We start from the raw sequence: 17,516 nt of genomic DNA on the forward strand, positions 1-17,516 counted from the left end.
TTTCCTAGTGAACAGCTGCTGCACCTGCCTGTACCTTGAGCATTTAGCATGTGCTGGGCAGTCAGCCCAGGTGGGCAGACTGAACTCTTCCAACCAAGGGAAAGTGGCAAGCACTGCCTCTCTCTGGCTGTGAGACCCTGGACAACTCTAACCCCAAACAAATCTCAACTTCCTCCAATGCAAGAATGAGTTGCCAATTGTTTTATCACTGAGATCCCCATTCTCCGAGCACCTGCTGTGTGCTGTGCCCTGGGCACTGCCTGTCACTCATGCTACTGCTGTGGGACTGGGCTGGTTCTTTCACTTCTCTTGTGTCTCAACTAGCTCTAGTAAATCAGGTGTAACCATACCAGTGTCACAGGCATGAAGACTACATATGTGACAGAGTAATATCAAGCACAGATTGGTGCCACATGAAGCTCTTGTTCTCCACTTGACAGGTGACTTGGAGAGATTCAGAAAGGTTAGCAGCTGCCCACAGGCACATAGCTAGCAGGTGGCAGAGACAGGATCTGAACCCCTGATCCAAGGAGCTGGCTAACCTGAGACCGAGCTTCAGGGCTGGTGGGAGCAGTACAAGGACAGGAGAAGGTCATTGGCTCCTGGTTCTAGTCCTCATTACCCAGCATCTGGTGGGACCCTAAGAGCACAACCTGGTAGGAAGGCTAAAGTAGAGGGCACCATATGTGTGCCCCATGTTCCCCACCCACACATGCCAAGGATTGGCAGCCCTGACAACCCTCGCAGCACAGACTGCTGCTCCTCCAAGGACAGGCTTCGCCCCTCAGGGAGGCCAGGGTAGAGCCCCTGGGATGTCTTTCACACTCTGAGGCCAGATCCATGCACAGGATCAATGTCTGCCCCCACCCTCAGGGGCTGGGGTGGCACCCATGGCTGCTATCCAAACAGAGCAAGGTACAGGAGAGCAGGGGGCCCAGGGCTAAGACAGTGGGTTGGCATACCACTCCATGATGATGAGCAGGCAGCGCTTGCCGCGGTGCATGTTCTCATAGACGTCCAGGATGCGTACAATGTGGGGGCCACCCGAGGCCTGCCAGTGGTGCTCCACCTCCTGCCGGGCTTTGGGGTTGTCATACAGGAGCTGTAGGCAATGGGCACAGAGTGTCAGCCTCCCAAGCCTGTTGCTGTCTCACCTGGCATACAAGCATGCATGAGCTCAGAGAGATTTGTCCAAGGCTACACAGTTCACATAGGGGCAGGATGAGGAGTCAAGTCTGGGTCTCCCTGCCTGCTGTTCAATGAGCCTCTGGACTGGAAGGTCCACCCAGGACTCAAGCAACCGGGCTGGTCACTTCGGGAGGTTCCACTGGGAGGCTGGCCACATGGAGTGGCTCAGGAGTCAAAGGAGCTGCTGCCTTCCTTCTCTGGGGCAGCAAACAGCATGGCAGGCAGTGGCACTTGTCAAACCACACTGGCTGGGGAACCAAGCCAGGAGCCGCCCAACCTTTCAGCCTCATTTTCACAATGGGGATGACTTGGCAGCTCCATGGACCAGGCTGGGATTGGGAACTGTGCTCATGAAGTGCACAGGAGGGCAGGGCATTGTGTGCAGTCTGTCCACAGCACCTGAATGTGCAAGTGGACGGTGCTGCCTTGGAGGGAAGTGACTTGTAGCAGTCAGTCCCTCCCTCCGCCCTTGGTGGCAGAAAGCAAGGTCACGTTCCCGCAGGAGTCAAGGTAACAAAAACTTCAAATCCTCCAGGAACAGGTACAGGATAAAACTGTCACTACCAGGAAAAGTGCTTCTAAAAACAGCTGCCCAGCCCTAACCTCCCAGCCAGTCCATGGCTCCCATGGTCCCTGCAGGCTGTCATGTAGGACCAGGGTGACTGGTGTCGGCCTTGTTGCTAGACAGAGCTCAGGGTCACCTGGTTGTCCAGGTTCCACCCTCAATCCAGACCTACAGGCACCTGAAGAGAAACCAGAAGTAGAGACCAGGGCCAGGAAGGACCCCAGCGGAGAGGGATGATGGTTGGGTGGAGTTAGGTGTGGTCTCTTCCTCTCCTCCTCCCTCTCCCACTCTGCAATCGCCTTTCACATAAATGAATCTTAATTTCAAAACCAGTCCTGGGATCAGATTTGTGGCACATCAGATTAAACCACCTCTTGAGTCATCATATCAGAGTGACAGTTTGAGTCTCAGCTACTCCCTTTGGATCCAGCTCTCTGCTCACACACCTGGGAAAGCAATGGTAGAAGGTCCAAGTACTTGGATCCCTGTCGTTCATATGGGAAACCCCTGCAGTTCCTGGCTCTTGGCTTTGGCCTGGCCTAGCGCTGGTTGTGGAAACCATTTGGGGAGTGAATTAGCAGTGTAAGATCTTTCTCTGTGTGACTCCCTCACCCTCTGCTGCGCTACCTTTCAAGATAATAAATAGATTAAAAAAAATCACATAGTCCTGTAAGCAGCAAGGGCCACAGAAGAAGGCTGTTCCCAGAAAACATGATCCATGTCCAAAATGGCTCCTCCACAGAGGCCAGAGCTTGCTCTTTGGCGCACCCGGGCCCAGCTGCCAAGGACTCTGCTGGGTCACCTGACCCTTAACACAGCCCTAGACTGCTTAATGCCTCAGTTTCCTCCGTCCTTCTCCAGAGCTTCCTCCTCCTTCAGGTTCCCCACCCAGGAGTCCTTCCTGACCACCGACAGGTAAAGGATCTCAAAAGCCCTCATTCCGCCTTCATGCTTTGCCTTTCCTTATTTGTGCGGCACATGCACTTCTGATGAACTATAATCTACATCTGGTATCAAGGGTCCAGTTCAATGAGTCTGGACACTGTATGCGCCTCAGGGACCCACAACTCCAGCAAAACAGAAAGCAGGGGCCAGCATTGAGACACAGTGAGTTAAGCTGCCACCTTGGCACCAGCATCCCATGGGTTCCAGTTTCTATTTCTGCTTCCAATTTAGCTCCCTGCTGAAAGACCTGGTAAAGCAGAGGATAGCTGAAGTGCTTGGATTCCTGTCATCCAAGTGGGAAACTAGAATGAAATTGCTGGCTTCTGGCTTCAGCCCATTCCAACAGACCTGGCTGTCACAGCCATTTGGGGAATAAGCCAACAGAATAGAAGATTCATTTTCTCTCTCCATGTGTCACTCTTTCAAATAAATAAGTACTGAACAAAGAAAATATTCCCATCATTCCATGTCATCACCCTCATTACTCACTGCACAGCACTTGCTCACAACTTACATGATCTTGCGAGAACTCTTTAAACACAAACACACATGCGCAGACACATACGCCCTAGGCTTGCAACATACCTGGCTCTGCTCAGAGCACTTAACACATATTAGGAGAAAATGACTTTATTGTAACTATTTTATTTGAAAGTCAGTAAGAGAGAGGAGAAGACAGGATAGGAGAGAACAGGAGGGGAGAGGAGAGTTGGGGAGGAGAGGAGAGAAAAGTAGTATGTGAGACAGAGGAAGAGAGGAAAATAAACAGAAAAAATTCCAATCTATTGGCTCACTCCTTAAATGTCCATAAATGCCACACAATGTTAAAACAAGAATCTAGAAACTCCCATATGGGTGGCAAGGACCAAGTGCTTGAGCCTCCCAGAGTGTGCAACAAACAGCAGAAAGCTGGAAAGGACAATAGAGCAGGACTCAAAACCAGACCCTATGATAGGAGATGCAGGCACTATAAAGAGTAGCCCAGCTGCTACACTATAGACTTGTCTATATATATATTTTTTTACTTTTTCTTTATTTTATTGTCTCACTATTGTTTTAGAATATTTTCTGGGCCCAGCGCAGTAGCCTAGTGGCTAAGGTCCTCCCCTGTACATGCCGGGATCCCATATGGGTGCTGGTTTGTGTTCCGGCACCTTGCTTCTCTTCCAGATCTCTGCTTGTGGCCTGGGAAAGCAGCAGAATATAGCCCAAAGCCTTGGGACCCTGCACCCACATGGGAGACATGGAAGAAGCTCCTGGCTCCTGCTTCGGATTGGCTCAGCATCAGTTGTTGCGGCCACTTGGGGAGTTAATCAGCAGGTGGAAGATCTTCCTCTCTCTCTCTCCTCCTCAGTGTAAATCTGCCTTTCCAATAAAAATAAATAAATCTTTAAAAGTATTTCTTTTCCTACTTATTTGAAAATCAGAATTACAAAGGAGGAGAAAAAGAGAAATACAGGTCCAGCACGGTGGCCTAGGGGCTAAATCTTGCCTTACATCCACCAGGATCCCATATGGGCATCGGTTCCTGTTCTGGCTATTCCACTTCCCATCCAGCTGCCTGCTTGTGGCTTGGCAGGGCATTAGAGGATGGCCCAAACCCTTGGAATCCTGCACCCACATAGAAAACCTGGAGGAAATTCCTGGCTCCTGCTTCAGATCAGCTCAGCTCCAGCCACTGTGGCCACTTGGGGAGTGAACCAACAGATGGAAGATCTTTCTCTCTGTCTTTCCTTCTCTCTGTATATCTGGTTTTTTTTTTCAAGATTTATTTATTTTTATTACAAAGTCAGATATACATAGAGGAGCAGAAACAGAGAGGAAGATCTTCCCTCCGATGATTCACTCCCCAAGTGAGTGCAACGGCCGGTGCTGTACTGATCCAAAGCCAGGAGCCAGGAGCTCTTCCGGGTCTCCCACGTGGGTGCAGTGTGCCAAAGCATTGGGCCATCCTCGACTGCTTTCCCAAGCCACAAGCAGGGAGCTGGATGGGAAGTGGAGCTGCCGGGATTAGAACCGGCGCCCATATGGGATCTTGGTGCGTTCAAGGCGAGGATTTTAGCCGCTAGGCCACGCCACTGGGCCCTGTATATCTGTCTTTTCAATTAAAATATTTTTTAATCTTAAAAAGAGAGAGAGAAAAACAGAGTGAGATCTTCCATCCTCTGGTTCACTCTCCAAAAGGCCACAACACCCAGGGTTGGGCCAGACTGGAGCTGAGAGCCAGGAGTTTCTTCCAGGTCTTCCATGTGGATGGCAGTGGCCCAATCACTTAGGCCATCCTCCACTGCTTTCCCAGGTCAGTAACAGGGAGCTGGTAGGACGGCCAGGACTTAAACCAGTGCCCACTTGGGATGCTGGCACTGCAGTCATCCTATTATTATTATTATTATTATTATTATTATTATTATTTATTAGAAATGGAGAAATAGAAAGAGGAAACTGCTGGTCTTTGACGACACAGCTATTCCCTCAGCCAAGCCAGCATCATGCAATTTCTCTTGTCAGATTGTGGGACCCTATGGCAGGGGCAGGGCCAGAGTGTCCCGACACATTTGGGTCTCAGTACTGGGGTACAAGCTGGGTAGAGATTACTGGCTCAGGGAATATTTGTAGATGAAATGAACAACTATATAATTTGAAGAGGAAGGAATACACAAGACATCATGGGGATAAGATCAAAACAGGCAGTCCCCACTGAGACTCAACAAATAAACATGACACACTGGCCAAACCTGCTCCCCACGGCCTGGAGGCAGTCTGGACCTCACCAACCCTCCTTGGTGGATTAGATTTTCCCTCCTCTTCCAAGGAGCCTACCAGGGCTACTCCAGTTTACAACTCAGTGCTAGCCCGCCTTGTTCCTGTAGGTGCAGAATTCCACGCATCCTTCACAAACCTCCCAAGCAGGCACTCCACCTTCCCAGGCATGGGGATAAGCACAGGGCCAGGGCAGCAGAGGCTCAATCCAATCCCTATTGAGCATGATCTTGGCTCAGCCCTTTTCCCTTTCTGGGCCTCCACCCAACGTGAAGCTGCAGGGCATGAACTGGAGGAAATGGATGAAAAGAGGGAGTGAAAGAGGTCCTCCAGGGAGGAGTTCTGGTCCCATTCTTACATCACTGCCCACATGAAGCAGTCCCTGGGTCTCCACTGCCTCCACGTGCACATACCCTGGGGGCTCCTAGCATTGGCAATGGTGTCTTGCTTCTCAGTCAAGCACAAGCGGCAGGCCTCCAACAACCCCACACACCCCCACCCTCCCCTCATTCCCATCCTGTGTCCCCTGAGCTCCAGAGCGGTCCACAGCTGCAGGGTCTATGACAGCACCTGGGCAGCTCCACAGCTCCAGCCTGTGCCCAAGAGGCTCATGTGCGTGTGCACATGCACACATACTTGCTTGTACACATAACAATGGTTGTCACCAAAGGAAGGGAGCTCTGGCTGTACTTGAGGTGTGGCCCCCAAGGAAGCTCAGTGAGCACAGAATTTGAGCTGATACTTCCGGAGTGAAGGATGCTGCCCTGAGCAAGGGACATTTCCCTGAGTGAGGAATGCTACCCTTATCTTAGGCTCTGATGTGGCACTTTTCATCTCTCCTTTCTCCCCTCACTTTCTTTGGCCAAATTCTCCCACCTGTGCCCAAAACTGGCAGCCAAGACTCCTAACAGGCCCATCAGCCAGGGAACCCCAGCAAAAGGTGAGGACAAAGGGACCTAGGTCCTACAGATACTGTGTTTGCCCCTGTAGCATCTCACGTAGAAAGGGAACTTCAGAAGAGGCCATACCCCCTCTCCATCCATAGGCCCCATGTTTCTTGCCTAAGGACAGTGCCTACTGAGGGTGGAGGTATTTTTGAGTTGTAGGGCTGGGCAAACAATGGCAGTCTTTGCTTAAGTGGAAAACAATCCGCAGTTTACAAAACACTCTGCTGTCCCTTATCTCATGGGAATGCTGGGTGACACCCTGTGAACCACACAGGGTGGGGACCATTAGCCCCAATTCACAGATGCAGTAAAGCAGGCTCAGAGGGATGAAGTCATTGCCCTGGGGCTTCTCGGCTACAGAATGGCAAGGCTGGGAGAGGGAAAGGGGCACCTGTGAGACAACATCCACACAAGCCCCCTTCAGGAGCTCAGAGGAGGGAGCCCCCAAGTTGGGGAAGGCATTGGCCAAAACCACCACCAGAACAAGGGCCAGAGCACTTGCTCCAAAATAAATGTATATACGATCACATGGGTGTGTACAGAATATGTAGCAATGAGTGTGTGTGTGTGTACCTGTGTGTGCCATTATGTATACCTGGATGTGTGGCTGTGAGGTGCACATCTACATGTGTGTCTATGCATGTTGGTGATGTTTTCATGTGTGTGTATACATGTAGTAATGTGTGCATGGTTTGTGCATGCATGTGAAGTGGCATGTGTATGTGGTAGTAGTACAGAGGGTGGGTATCCAGGCCCAAGGATACATCTGTGTCTTCAGTCTCTGTGATATTGACTTTGAACTCCCAGAGAAGGAACTCACTCATCTGTCCATCTATTCATCCAATACTTTGTTTTCCTGAAGTGCCTCAGGAAAGTCTGAGGGTCTTGCCTCAGCTCAGTCGGTGACAGCATTGTCCAGGAAATTGACCAATTTCCTTCCCCAATGTCAGGCTCAGCCCCCTCACCACTCAGAACTACAGAGGCACCCTCTAACATTCTAGACCATCAGACAGAGTTGGGATGGGCAAAGCAACTCTATTAAAGACAGCTCTACAGAGGGGTGACCAACCCCTAGTATCTTTGGCTGCCACCTTCCAACCCAGAAGGGACCACCTACTCAGGTGAGCATGGCCTGCTCACATATCCAGTGTCCCCCTCCAGCTCCTGGGGGCTGGACTTTTCTCCAGTATGAGTGTTAACAGCACCTCCCTGTGTCTGTCCTATGGGAGGTGTCAAGACTACCAGTCCAGACAAAGCAGCCTCCCCCACTGCTCCACATAAAAACCCAAACACTCGTTCTTCACCAATTAACCTGATGCCTCCTCCAGAATACCCATTCCATCCAGGGGAGGAGGTGGGTGCCCTGTAATCTCTCCTATAAAACAGGCAATAGCAATTTAAGAAGCTGAGGCTCTGGATCCCCTGCTAATCTCAGGGTGAAGCACAGGATCCCCACAGTCCAGGAATGTCCAGCTCCTCTCACTGCTCCATGAGGCCCACAAGGCCCATGACCCCCACAAGCTCTAGTTATTAACACCAGCATTACAGGCATTTCACAGTTTCTAAGCACAACAGAAGCCACATCTTAAAAAAAAAAAAAAAAAAAAAGGGTCCGGCACAGTAACCTAGTAGCTAAAGTCCTCACCTTGCATGCACTGGGACCCCTTTTGGGTGCTGGTTCTATTCCTGGCTGCTCCACTTCCCATCCAGCTCCCTGCTTGTGGCCTGGGAAAGCAGTCGAGAATGGCCCAAAAGCCTTGGAACCCTGCACCCACGTGGGAGACCCGGAAGAGACTCCTGGCTCCTGGCTTTGGATCGGCTCAGCTCTAGAAGTTGTGGCTACTTGGGGAGTGAGCCAGTGGATGGAGGATCCTTCTCTCTGTCTCTCTTCTCTATAAATCTGACTTTCCAATAAAAATAAATAAATCTTTAAAAGAGAGAGAGAGATGGCTTCTTGGTCTTTTTGGCTAAAATTAGGTGGAAAAAGGAGAGAGAGAGAAACGAGGCAAAAAGCAGATTCTCTTTAGAAGAAAAAGGTTAAAGGCACCAGAAACCCACTTAGCTCCTAACTGTAAATGAGGACAACTTTTCATTCTGAGCTTCCTGGAAGTCACAGCAAAGAGGGAAACTACCCAGGGTCTGCTCTTTGATCAGAGAAGCCCAGGTCCTCAATGAACTTCTTCCAAGACCAAATTCTATTAGGGATTTATCAGTAACCCTCATATGGCAGGGAAAAGTAACATTTTAGCAACATCCTCTACAGCAATTTTTTTCAAAAGACACATGATGATGCAAGTGAACAAATCTAACCGGACCCTTGCATGCAGCCCTGGCACACCGGCCAGGCATGCTGGGAGAGCATCAGCTGACCCTTTACTCTCCTGGGACGTCAGCTTTGTTTTGTGCCAGAAGATCTAGAAGGGTCCTGTCTCTCCAGCACTTCTCCCCCACTCCAGGGGTCTCATGCAGCCTGGGGAAGGACAGAACGGGCTAGACCGTGGAAGGGCTGCATTTTCTACCTATGACTGTCAAACACCAGGCAAGAGCAGTGAACGGCACATTACAGGAGAAGTTGGGATTTGACACATATTAATCTCACTGTAGGGAACCCCTGCTCTCTACTTCTGGGGACAATGGATAAGAATAGAGCCAAAAAGCACCTTGAACCATGTCCCACCCCTAAGAAAAGTCTTCAACTCAGCCATCTCTAACTTGTCCTCCAGCTCCAAGTCCAAGGTTATATGGGATTGTTATTCAATGGAGACACAGCTCCAGCTTTATCAGGGACACAGATAGCTACAGTAGTGAGACTCATTCAGTTCCTGAGACTGCCCCTGTCCTGTGCTGCTAGCTGCTGACCTTTGCTGGCTGCATTGCCCACTCATAGCACAGACCACAGGCTTGGCCTCTGTGCCGGAGGCAGACGGCAGAGATGGGGCTGCCTCCACATTAAGGGCTCAGAAGCAGGTACTTCCTGCCCAAGGCCTCAGCCTCTTGCTTATAAAGCTGCTGGCAGACCCTCTGCCATCCCCCACTACCTCCAAGGGTACTGGTGTCATTCGCAGAGATGGCAGTAGCATCAAGTCTGACTCTTTAGCCACAGTTTCAAATCACAGCCTGAGACATGCACCATTATTCTCACATGCACTCACTTTCCCACTCTCATAGCTCATTACAGAAGCTAATGGAACCAATTTTACAGCTATGGATTAGCTGGCTTCATGCCAGACCAGACCTTGCTTCATTAAGCTCTGACCACGTCCTGTCCTCCTTCTCATCCTGCCCATTTCCTGCATCTCCTTGGAGGCTCATATGATGCCAATGACCCCAAAAGCCAGACCCAGCTTGTTGCCCGGGGGATGACAGAGTGAGGTAAATGTTGGTGCCCCATCTCTCTCTGCTGCTCAGCCAGTCCTATACTGCCAGCAGCCTAGAAAGACCAGCAGTATCCATTTTTCTTAAAAAAAAAAAAAAAAAATGTTTACTTAAAGTCAAAGCAAAAAAGAGAGAAGGAACAACAGAGAGAACTTCCACCCACTGATTCATCTCCCCAAATGCCTGCAGCAGCCAGGGCAAGGCCAAGCCAAGGCCAGATTGAGGCCAGAAACCAAGAACTCTATCCAGGTCTCCTGCATGGGTGGCAGGGACCCAAGGATCTGAGCTGCAGCCTGCTGTCTCCCAAAGTGCATGTTAGCAGGAAGCCAGAATCAGGAGCAAAGCTGGAATCAAGTCCAGGCACTCCGATGAGGGATGCTGGCATACCACACAACACCCACGCCCAGCAGCAGATTTTTAATAGCAGGGACCCTGTCACTCTGAAAGGTTAAGAGACTTGCTCAAAGTCACACAGCTAGGTAAAATGAAGCAAGACTTGAACTGAGGCCTGTTGGCTTCAAGGTAGTGGAAGGCAGGCAGACACTGCAACTCCAGCCTGGGACAGCCCAGCCCCTCCTCCCTAGCTTGACCCCCACATCCCAGACCAGGCTCTGCTTCTCTGTGGCAAATTGGGTGGTGGTCCACAGAGCCCCCATCATGGCATAGACACATTGCAGCCATCACTCTCGCCTTTTACCAACCGTGCTATCAACCACTGTCTTCAGCAGAGCACCTGAACCTCAGGGAATTTTTATGGCTTCTCCAGGGTCATATAGTTCCCATATGGCCACCTCCAAGGCCAGCAGTGCTCTGGGAACAAGGCTTCAACCTCCATCTGCAGGGAGATCGGTCCACTCACTGATCCTTCTTTGATTCCCACCAACGCTCACCAGCCCTGCCTGCTACATCCTTAAGGATCTGAGGTCTGCAGGTGTGCTATTGCCCCTGGGCCATGGGCTTGTACATGTAGCCTAGGACAAGAGACTCCAATGCCTTCTTGTCCCCTGTCCTTTTAACCCAGGAGCAGGGAGGGTTACTTTTAGAATAAGTTTGGGATACCTGATGGGCAGACAGGTGATAGCCTGGAACCTCCTGGGAAGGGAAGGAACAGCAGGAGCTGCCAGCCTATGTCTTCCCAAGAAGCTCTGCTGCCACACCAGCTAACACACTGTGAAACTCTCCAATCTCAGGCACAACAGACTCCTCCAATTTGATGAAATTTGATGGCTTCAGTCTGCTTCCTGCCAGCCCCAGGCAGGCTGGAAACAAAGGCAGAAGTGCCAGGTATGAGGGGTGGGGGAGAGTGGGGAGGGAGTTTCCAGACTGAGGGCTGCGGTGGACTGAGGGCAGGGTAAGTGAGGGAGTGCTAATTTGGGCAGACCAGGGAGTTATGGTGCCCCAGGCCAGAGACCACACATAGCAAGACCATCTGGGGCCACAGGGCTCCAGATCAGGCAGGACTTCAAAGGCCATTTCCCTCTCTGACCTCTCTGTGGTCTCAAGAAGGCCACAGAAAGTCTCAGAGCCTCACTGGCCCAACAGCAAGTAGAGGCAGCGACAGCACTCATGATCCCAGGTGGCCACGAGGATAAATGAGCACATGCACATGGCACTCAGATTAGCAGAGACCTATGCAGTGTGAGTTCATGAAGAGTTCACAGGGGAAAGGGGTTTCAAGGTTTGCTGGAGGCCTCTGCCTTCAGAAGTCCCCCTGAGTCTTGTCTCAGGGTAGCCTCTTGCTCTTTCCAAACACAGGGAAATGCAGGCACAGCCTCTGGAACCTCAGGCAGGCAGACCCCACCGGGGCCATGGGTCCCAAGGAATTATCTAGTGCCCCAGAGGGTCAAGGCCAGTCTGTATGGAGAATCAGCTGTCTGTGAAAGGCTCAGGAAGGGGCTTTGGCAGGGGCAAGTGCAGTGGAGATCTGGGGCCCAAGGCAGGAAATCAACCCAGCTCTCAGCCTACTGTTTGGTAGCCGGTAGCAGATACCTCACACCCCCAAGTGCTCAATATGTCTTTTTGAGTGATGTCCCTTTCTGATAAAGAGCCTGATTCTGGGCCAGTCCCAAGCCCCAGGGCTCCATCTGTGAGATGGGGTATACACACTCCTTAAATGTAGCCCTACATAACAGGTGGCAGTGTGGCCCAGGGAGAGCTGTGAGCTCCACACTCTGGCTGAGGTAACACAGGCAGTAAGCAGAGTAGCAGTAATTTTGCTGTCCCACTAGGGCAGCTTCCAGCATTCCACCCAGGGCCTTCCTGCAGGGGCAGCTCCGAAGGAGGCCCCACAGACCCCCTTAGAACCTCCCTGAGTGCACAACCAGAAGCTCCAGGTCTGTCATCCTCCTGAAGATTTCTCTGTCAACATCAGCTGTGCAATTTGTGAAGCCTCACCTTGCTTCAGTGGCAGTGCCAAAGTAGGACGTCTCCACCCTAAAGGTTGGAAAATTCTAGCACACAAGTATTTTGTCAATCTCAGAAATAGAACCCCTTTGGGGGCTCTCTTCCTGCAGAGACCTCACCTTGGCTGTGGACTCTGGGCCCCTAATAAGCCAGCTGTACTGTTGCAATGCCCACATAGCCAACATGGGTTACAGGGCATAGTGGCCACCCTCCCCCAACATGGGAGTCATCAGAGCAAATGAGGCTGGGCCCCAGCGACCCATGCAAAAGCACCCAGCAGGCCATGAAGACAGGAACTCAAGATCTTCCAGCTCTCAGGAAAGTCTGGTGTCAATTCCCTGCAGGAAATATCACAGAGATAGCAAAGGAATAAAAAGTAGAGGAACTAGATCATACCGAGAGCATGGCACAGAAACTTTAGCGACCCTTCAGACCCCAACCCACTCCAGAAGTCTCCATTGTGTCTGTTCACCCTCCCTCCTCATTCCCTGGCTCCACCTGTGTCCCTGCAGTTCCCCATTCAGACCTATACGAGCACAGGCTACTGTTGCTCTTCTTAGGCTCCTTTCTGGCATAGCAAGAGTTCTGGCTGTCCAGGCTTTGGCTGCCAACCCATCCTCCCTGCTCCTGTCCAGCTGGGAGGCTCCCCAAGCTCCAACCCCCCAGTTGATCCGTAGAAGACCTCACTCATCTCTGATGACACCCCAAGCCTCCAATCAAACTGAACAAAGGTGATAGACCCTGTCCAATTGGGGATGAGGGTGCTGACCTGGCTCCACTGGGGTGCTGGGGGCAGTCCTGTGCTGGAAATGAGGTCCTTCCTGGGCTACACTCAAAGGACCCACTCAGAGCAGCTGAGCCTGCTTAATGGAGTGCTTAATAGAGCCCCAGGAGGGGCCTCCTCACATCTGAGCCTTATCAGGTCAAAGAGTTCCTTCCCTAACAGACCACAGATCCTGCTGTGGCATCTTGGTACTCCCCTATTCTGCCAGCAAAGTAGCCCTGCCTGGCCAGGGAAAGGCATCTGGGGCACACTCTGGCCAGGCCCCATGCTGCCTGACTACTTACTTACAAGAGCAGCCTCCTTATTGGCCTCCCTGGCCCTAACATGGTTGCTGCACACCCTGGCAGTCTGCACCAACAGAAGGCAGGCCCCCTAGCTAAGCAGAGTGCCGGCCCGCAATACACAGAAGGGCTGACAATGCTCCCGAACCCCAGTTGAGCTGCCACTCAGGGAGGAATGGCAGAAAGCCAGGCCTAGGGTCCAGCCCAGCCTGGGTGTGTCCATGGGACAGGACCCTGGCTGAGTTACTCTGCCATTCCAAACCTCCTATAACATGGGGGTGACATGCTGTTCTCCAATCCTGCTGAGCTGATGCTCACCACAGAGGAACACTCAACTAATGGGTGCTCTTACCTGCACTCCTCTAGCCCCTTACACCACTGCCTGCCAGAGAGCATGGAGAAAACCTCCCAGGCCCTTGACCATAGCCGAGGGTTGGCTACACGTCCCTTGTGAAGGCCAAACCCTTAGGAACGGGGTGATATATGAGACAAGTGAGGCCTTTTGCTTCTTATGCCCCTGAAAATTGCCTTTCAGCTTTACTGGGCTGAAGGCGGCAGGTGTAGGGTGCAGGCTTGAGAGTCTTGGGTGCTCATCCCAGCCAGTGCAAGCCCCTCACCCTCGGTTTTGTCCTCTGTAAAGTAGAGGTCATAGTGTGCCCAGTGTCATATCTCAGACCACCACAGAATGAGACCTGAGTCACAGCTGAAATGACTGCCCACACTCCACAGGGGATGTCTCATGTTACAGCATAGCCCAGGAGTGCCTGGCTCACTGTTCCCACTGCCACGGCTGCCAGCACCTGGCCAAAGCCAGCTGCAGGAGCAGACACAGTAGTAACAGGGTACAACAGAGAAGCAGCAGGCCGACTAGAACTAGGCCCCAGCACCTGTCCCCCATTTGGTAGGTGCAGCAAAGAGCCCTAGGCCAGGCTGAAAGAGACAGGCAAAGGGGTAGGCCCGAGAGAGAAGGGACAAATCCACAGCAGAAAAACATCTGGGAAAGGAGAAATGAAAAGGACAGGGAGGCAGAATCCCCCTGGAAAGTGCTGAAAAAAAGCCCGGGCTGAAGAAAGGAGCAACCTTGAGAACAAGCCAACATTCCCAGTACCTTGGGCCTAGCCCAGGTGGAAGAGGCCTCTGGAGAGTCCTCCTCTTCCCCCACCCCTCCCGGGGGGGCAGGAGGAGGGGGGGTGCCTCGCCTGTCTCCTGTTTCTGCTCTCAGCAAAACCACCTTGTGGTTCCCACGCTGCAGGACTTGAATCACAACTCCACATGGCCTAATCCACTCTGTTCCAAAAGGGTAGGAGGCTGGGGAGAAGACTAGGCCAGAGCTCCCTTCACCTGGTTCTCTCCACCACCCAGGGGCAGGCTTACTCAGGTACTTACTTCCCCAAGTACAAAACGGGGACAGAGAGACCTGGGAGGGAAAAAGTGGGTTCCCCCTTCTTGGGTCACTATTCCCGTGGGAGGGCACGAAAACTAGGACGGGGGCTGGGATGGCTAGATAGAGAGGCACTCAGCAACATCTGTGAGGGCTGGATGGTTGAGTTGGTTAGATGGAACTAAGCTTTAATACCCATTGACAAGTACCAGAGCCAAATGGGATGGGGGACACACTGGTCTTCTGCTGCACATGCTGGCAAACCAGGGTAGGGGGCGGGCCTGGTGGGGGTTATTGTGGGTCGCCCCGACTAGGCTGCAGCTCCCACTGGTTGATGTAAGGGCCGAACCAGACTGGACTGCAACACCCATTGGTTCCAGTGCAACTCGGGACCGAAAACAGAACCAACACAGCAATTGCAACCACCAGCTGATCGGGGTGATGGACTATGCCGGGCCCTGTGCTTGCTAGAACATACAAGAAAATAATCTGGGAATACCTCAAAGTATCTTTGGAGATCTCCCCAATCGAACTGCTGGACTCAGAACTCTAACCAAGAAAAGACGGAAGCCAGAACAGGACAATCATTCATCTCAGCTATATGTTGGCAGTGAAATATGGGGCAAACGGAGACCTTATGATGGACCATATCAATCAGTGGACGACCTTATCGAGCGAAACTGGCAGCAATTCGTAACTGTAGAACTATTAACACCACTTGAGCACATATCTCAGAGCACGCCCCACATCCAGGACTTGGGGTGGGCGGGAAACCGGGTGGGGCTTATCCCTCAATGTCCCCCTTTGCCTCAGATACATGATGGAAACATTATTGACATGGTAGCATTGCCCACTTCCCTGTCCCCCTGAACCTTTTTTTTCTTTTTTTTTTCTTTTTCCTTTAACTGTAATTAACTATGTGAAGATGGTCAACAACAATACAATAAAATAGATTAAAAAAAAAAAACTGAGACAGAGATGAAGCCTCTGTTGTCATGGAGACAGGGACTTTCCCACATGATCTACATAGCAGCCCAGGTGACCTAGAGCTCCTGCAGCACCCCCAGCAAGGGTCCTCCCCTTCTAGACCCTTCGCAGAGAACCCTGGTCCCTCTGCAGGTTCCAGAGTCTTTTTGGACCAGTCACCCCTGCCAGATACAGGCCTGCAGGTGGGAGGCTGTCACTCCACGACAGGCAGCAAGCATCTAAACCAGGCATACTATCTCTCACACTGTGCCCTCTGCTGTCACCCACAGACTTCTGGACTAAAGCTTGCAATGTCTTCCAGGAAAGGATCCCCTGGTTGGCCCAGACACAGTTTCACTTCACCCACTCACCAGCCTGACTTCCCGTCTGTGGTGCTCTGCACTCAGTTGGGCTGGACTTGTGTGCAAGTTATGAACCCTGGGACAAGCCATACAACTAAAGATAGTCCTTGTATGCTGACCTTATGGGACCAGCCCCTGTCCATTCACAGACAATAAACAGAGTTGGCCAGGTGTCAACCAGCACTGGCAGCATGGCTTGGGGCCCAGATACACAGCAGCATCCTTCCAGGGCTCACATCTCAGGGTCCCTGTCCTCCCCCAACTTCCATAAAATGCAAGTGACACAGATGCTAACACTCTGACAACACACAGTCCAAGCTTGCATCCTAGTGCTGCTACCGATGAACTGTACACCTCGGGCATGCCACTGACCTCTCTGAACCTCAGTGTCCTCCTCCAAAGATGCTAACAATTAATAGGTGAGGGGCCAGCACTGTGGTGTAGTGGGTAAAGCAACCATCTGTAATGCCAGCATCCCATATGAGTGTCAGTTCAAGTTTTGGCTATTCTGTTTCTGATCCAGTTCCCTGCTAATGGGCCTGGGAAAGCTGTGGAAGATGGCCCAAGTCCTTGTGGCCCTGTACCCTCCTGAAAGACTGGAAGAAGTTCCTGCCTTTAATCAGATCTATCCTAGCTGTTGCAGCCATCTGAGGAGTGAATCAGTGGATGGAAGATTACTCTTTCTTGTGCTCCCTCCTTCCCTCTCTGACTACATTATTTTTTCAAATAAATAAAACAATTTTAAAAATAATTAGATAACATATGCTGTGCATTGAGGACAGGGCCTGGAAAACACACCCTGGCAAGTTGGCAGCAGCTCCTGGATGATGAGATGAGACAGGACCCAGAATCCCCCTTGCAGAAGGGTTCATGGGAGTAGGTTGTGAGCTCAGCTTCAAAAGTTCCCGGCAAGGCCAGCCAGAAACAGCAGGAAGTATCCCAGAACAGCTCATCTACCTAAAATGCCACCATTCACATTTCACGGGGTTTGATGCCCTCCTCAGGATTCTCATGTAAAGAGCAAATGGCCTGCACCTGCCAGCCCTCGTGCTCCTCATATTCTTTCCTTTCAGGTGAGGGGTGACCCAGGGAGAACCAGGGATACATTGAAACTGCTCCCAGAGCTGCCATCCGTCAGAGCTGCCATCCGTCAGAGCTGCCAGCTCTCCAATGCACCTCTTGATGGGCTGACTCAGTTGGAAGTGGCTCTGCAGCAGCTGATCGGACCGGTCTGGAAATGGGAGGTGAGGGGGTGGCAGCTGCCAAGTGTGAAAGGCCCTGGCTTGCCAGGCAGCCCCACCTGGCCTCAAATCCAGCTTGGCAGTGCCAGCCTCACCCCACCCATGGAGTCAGGGGCCCTATGCCCCTCACCAAGGCAAGGCAAAGCAACCAGGGTCCCACTGTCCGCCACTCCACAAATGACTAGTTTTGTACCTTCTTCCTCATTCTGGCTGGAGCTAGCCTCTCTGTATCTACCCTGGTTATACTGGTATCCAGCCAGTGGGCATGGGCAGTGGAATGGGAATTGCCCTTCTCCCCAGACCTTACCCAGGAGTTGT

The 17,516-nt window shown here is 51.7% G+C and overlaps 1 protein-coding gene across 2 annotated transcripts in view; it reads right to left on the minus strand.

Moving 5' to 3' along the window:
• The window catches only part of MAPKAPK3 (MAPK activated protein kinase 3), a 29,695-nt gene that overhangs the window by 6,665 nt on the left and 5,514 nt on the right, over nt 1-17,516 (minus strand). For both annotated transcript variants that reach the window (XM_058679073.1, XM_004581506.2), the window contains exon 3: nt 963-1,102. In XM_058679073.1, the coding sequence (XP_058535056.1) occupies nt 963-1,102 (140 nt within the window). The remainder of the gene's footprint in view (nt 1-962; nt 1,103-17,516) is intronic.

Source organism: Ochotona princeps, chromosome 21 (assembly GCF_030435755.1).
Source record: "Ochotona princeps isolate mOchPri1 chromosome 21, mOchPri1.hap1, whole genome shotgun sequence".
Classification (NCBI taxonomy): domain Eukaryota; kingdom Metazoa; phylum Chordata; class Mammalia; order Lagomorpha; family Ochotonidae; genus Ochotona; species Ochotona princeps.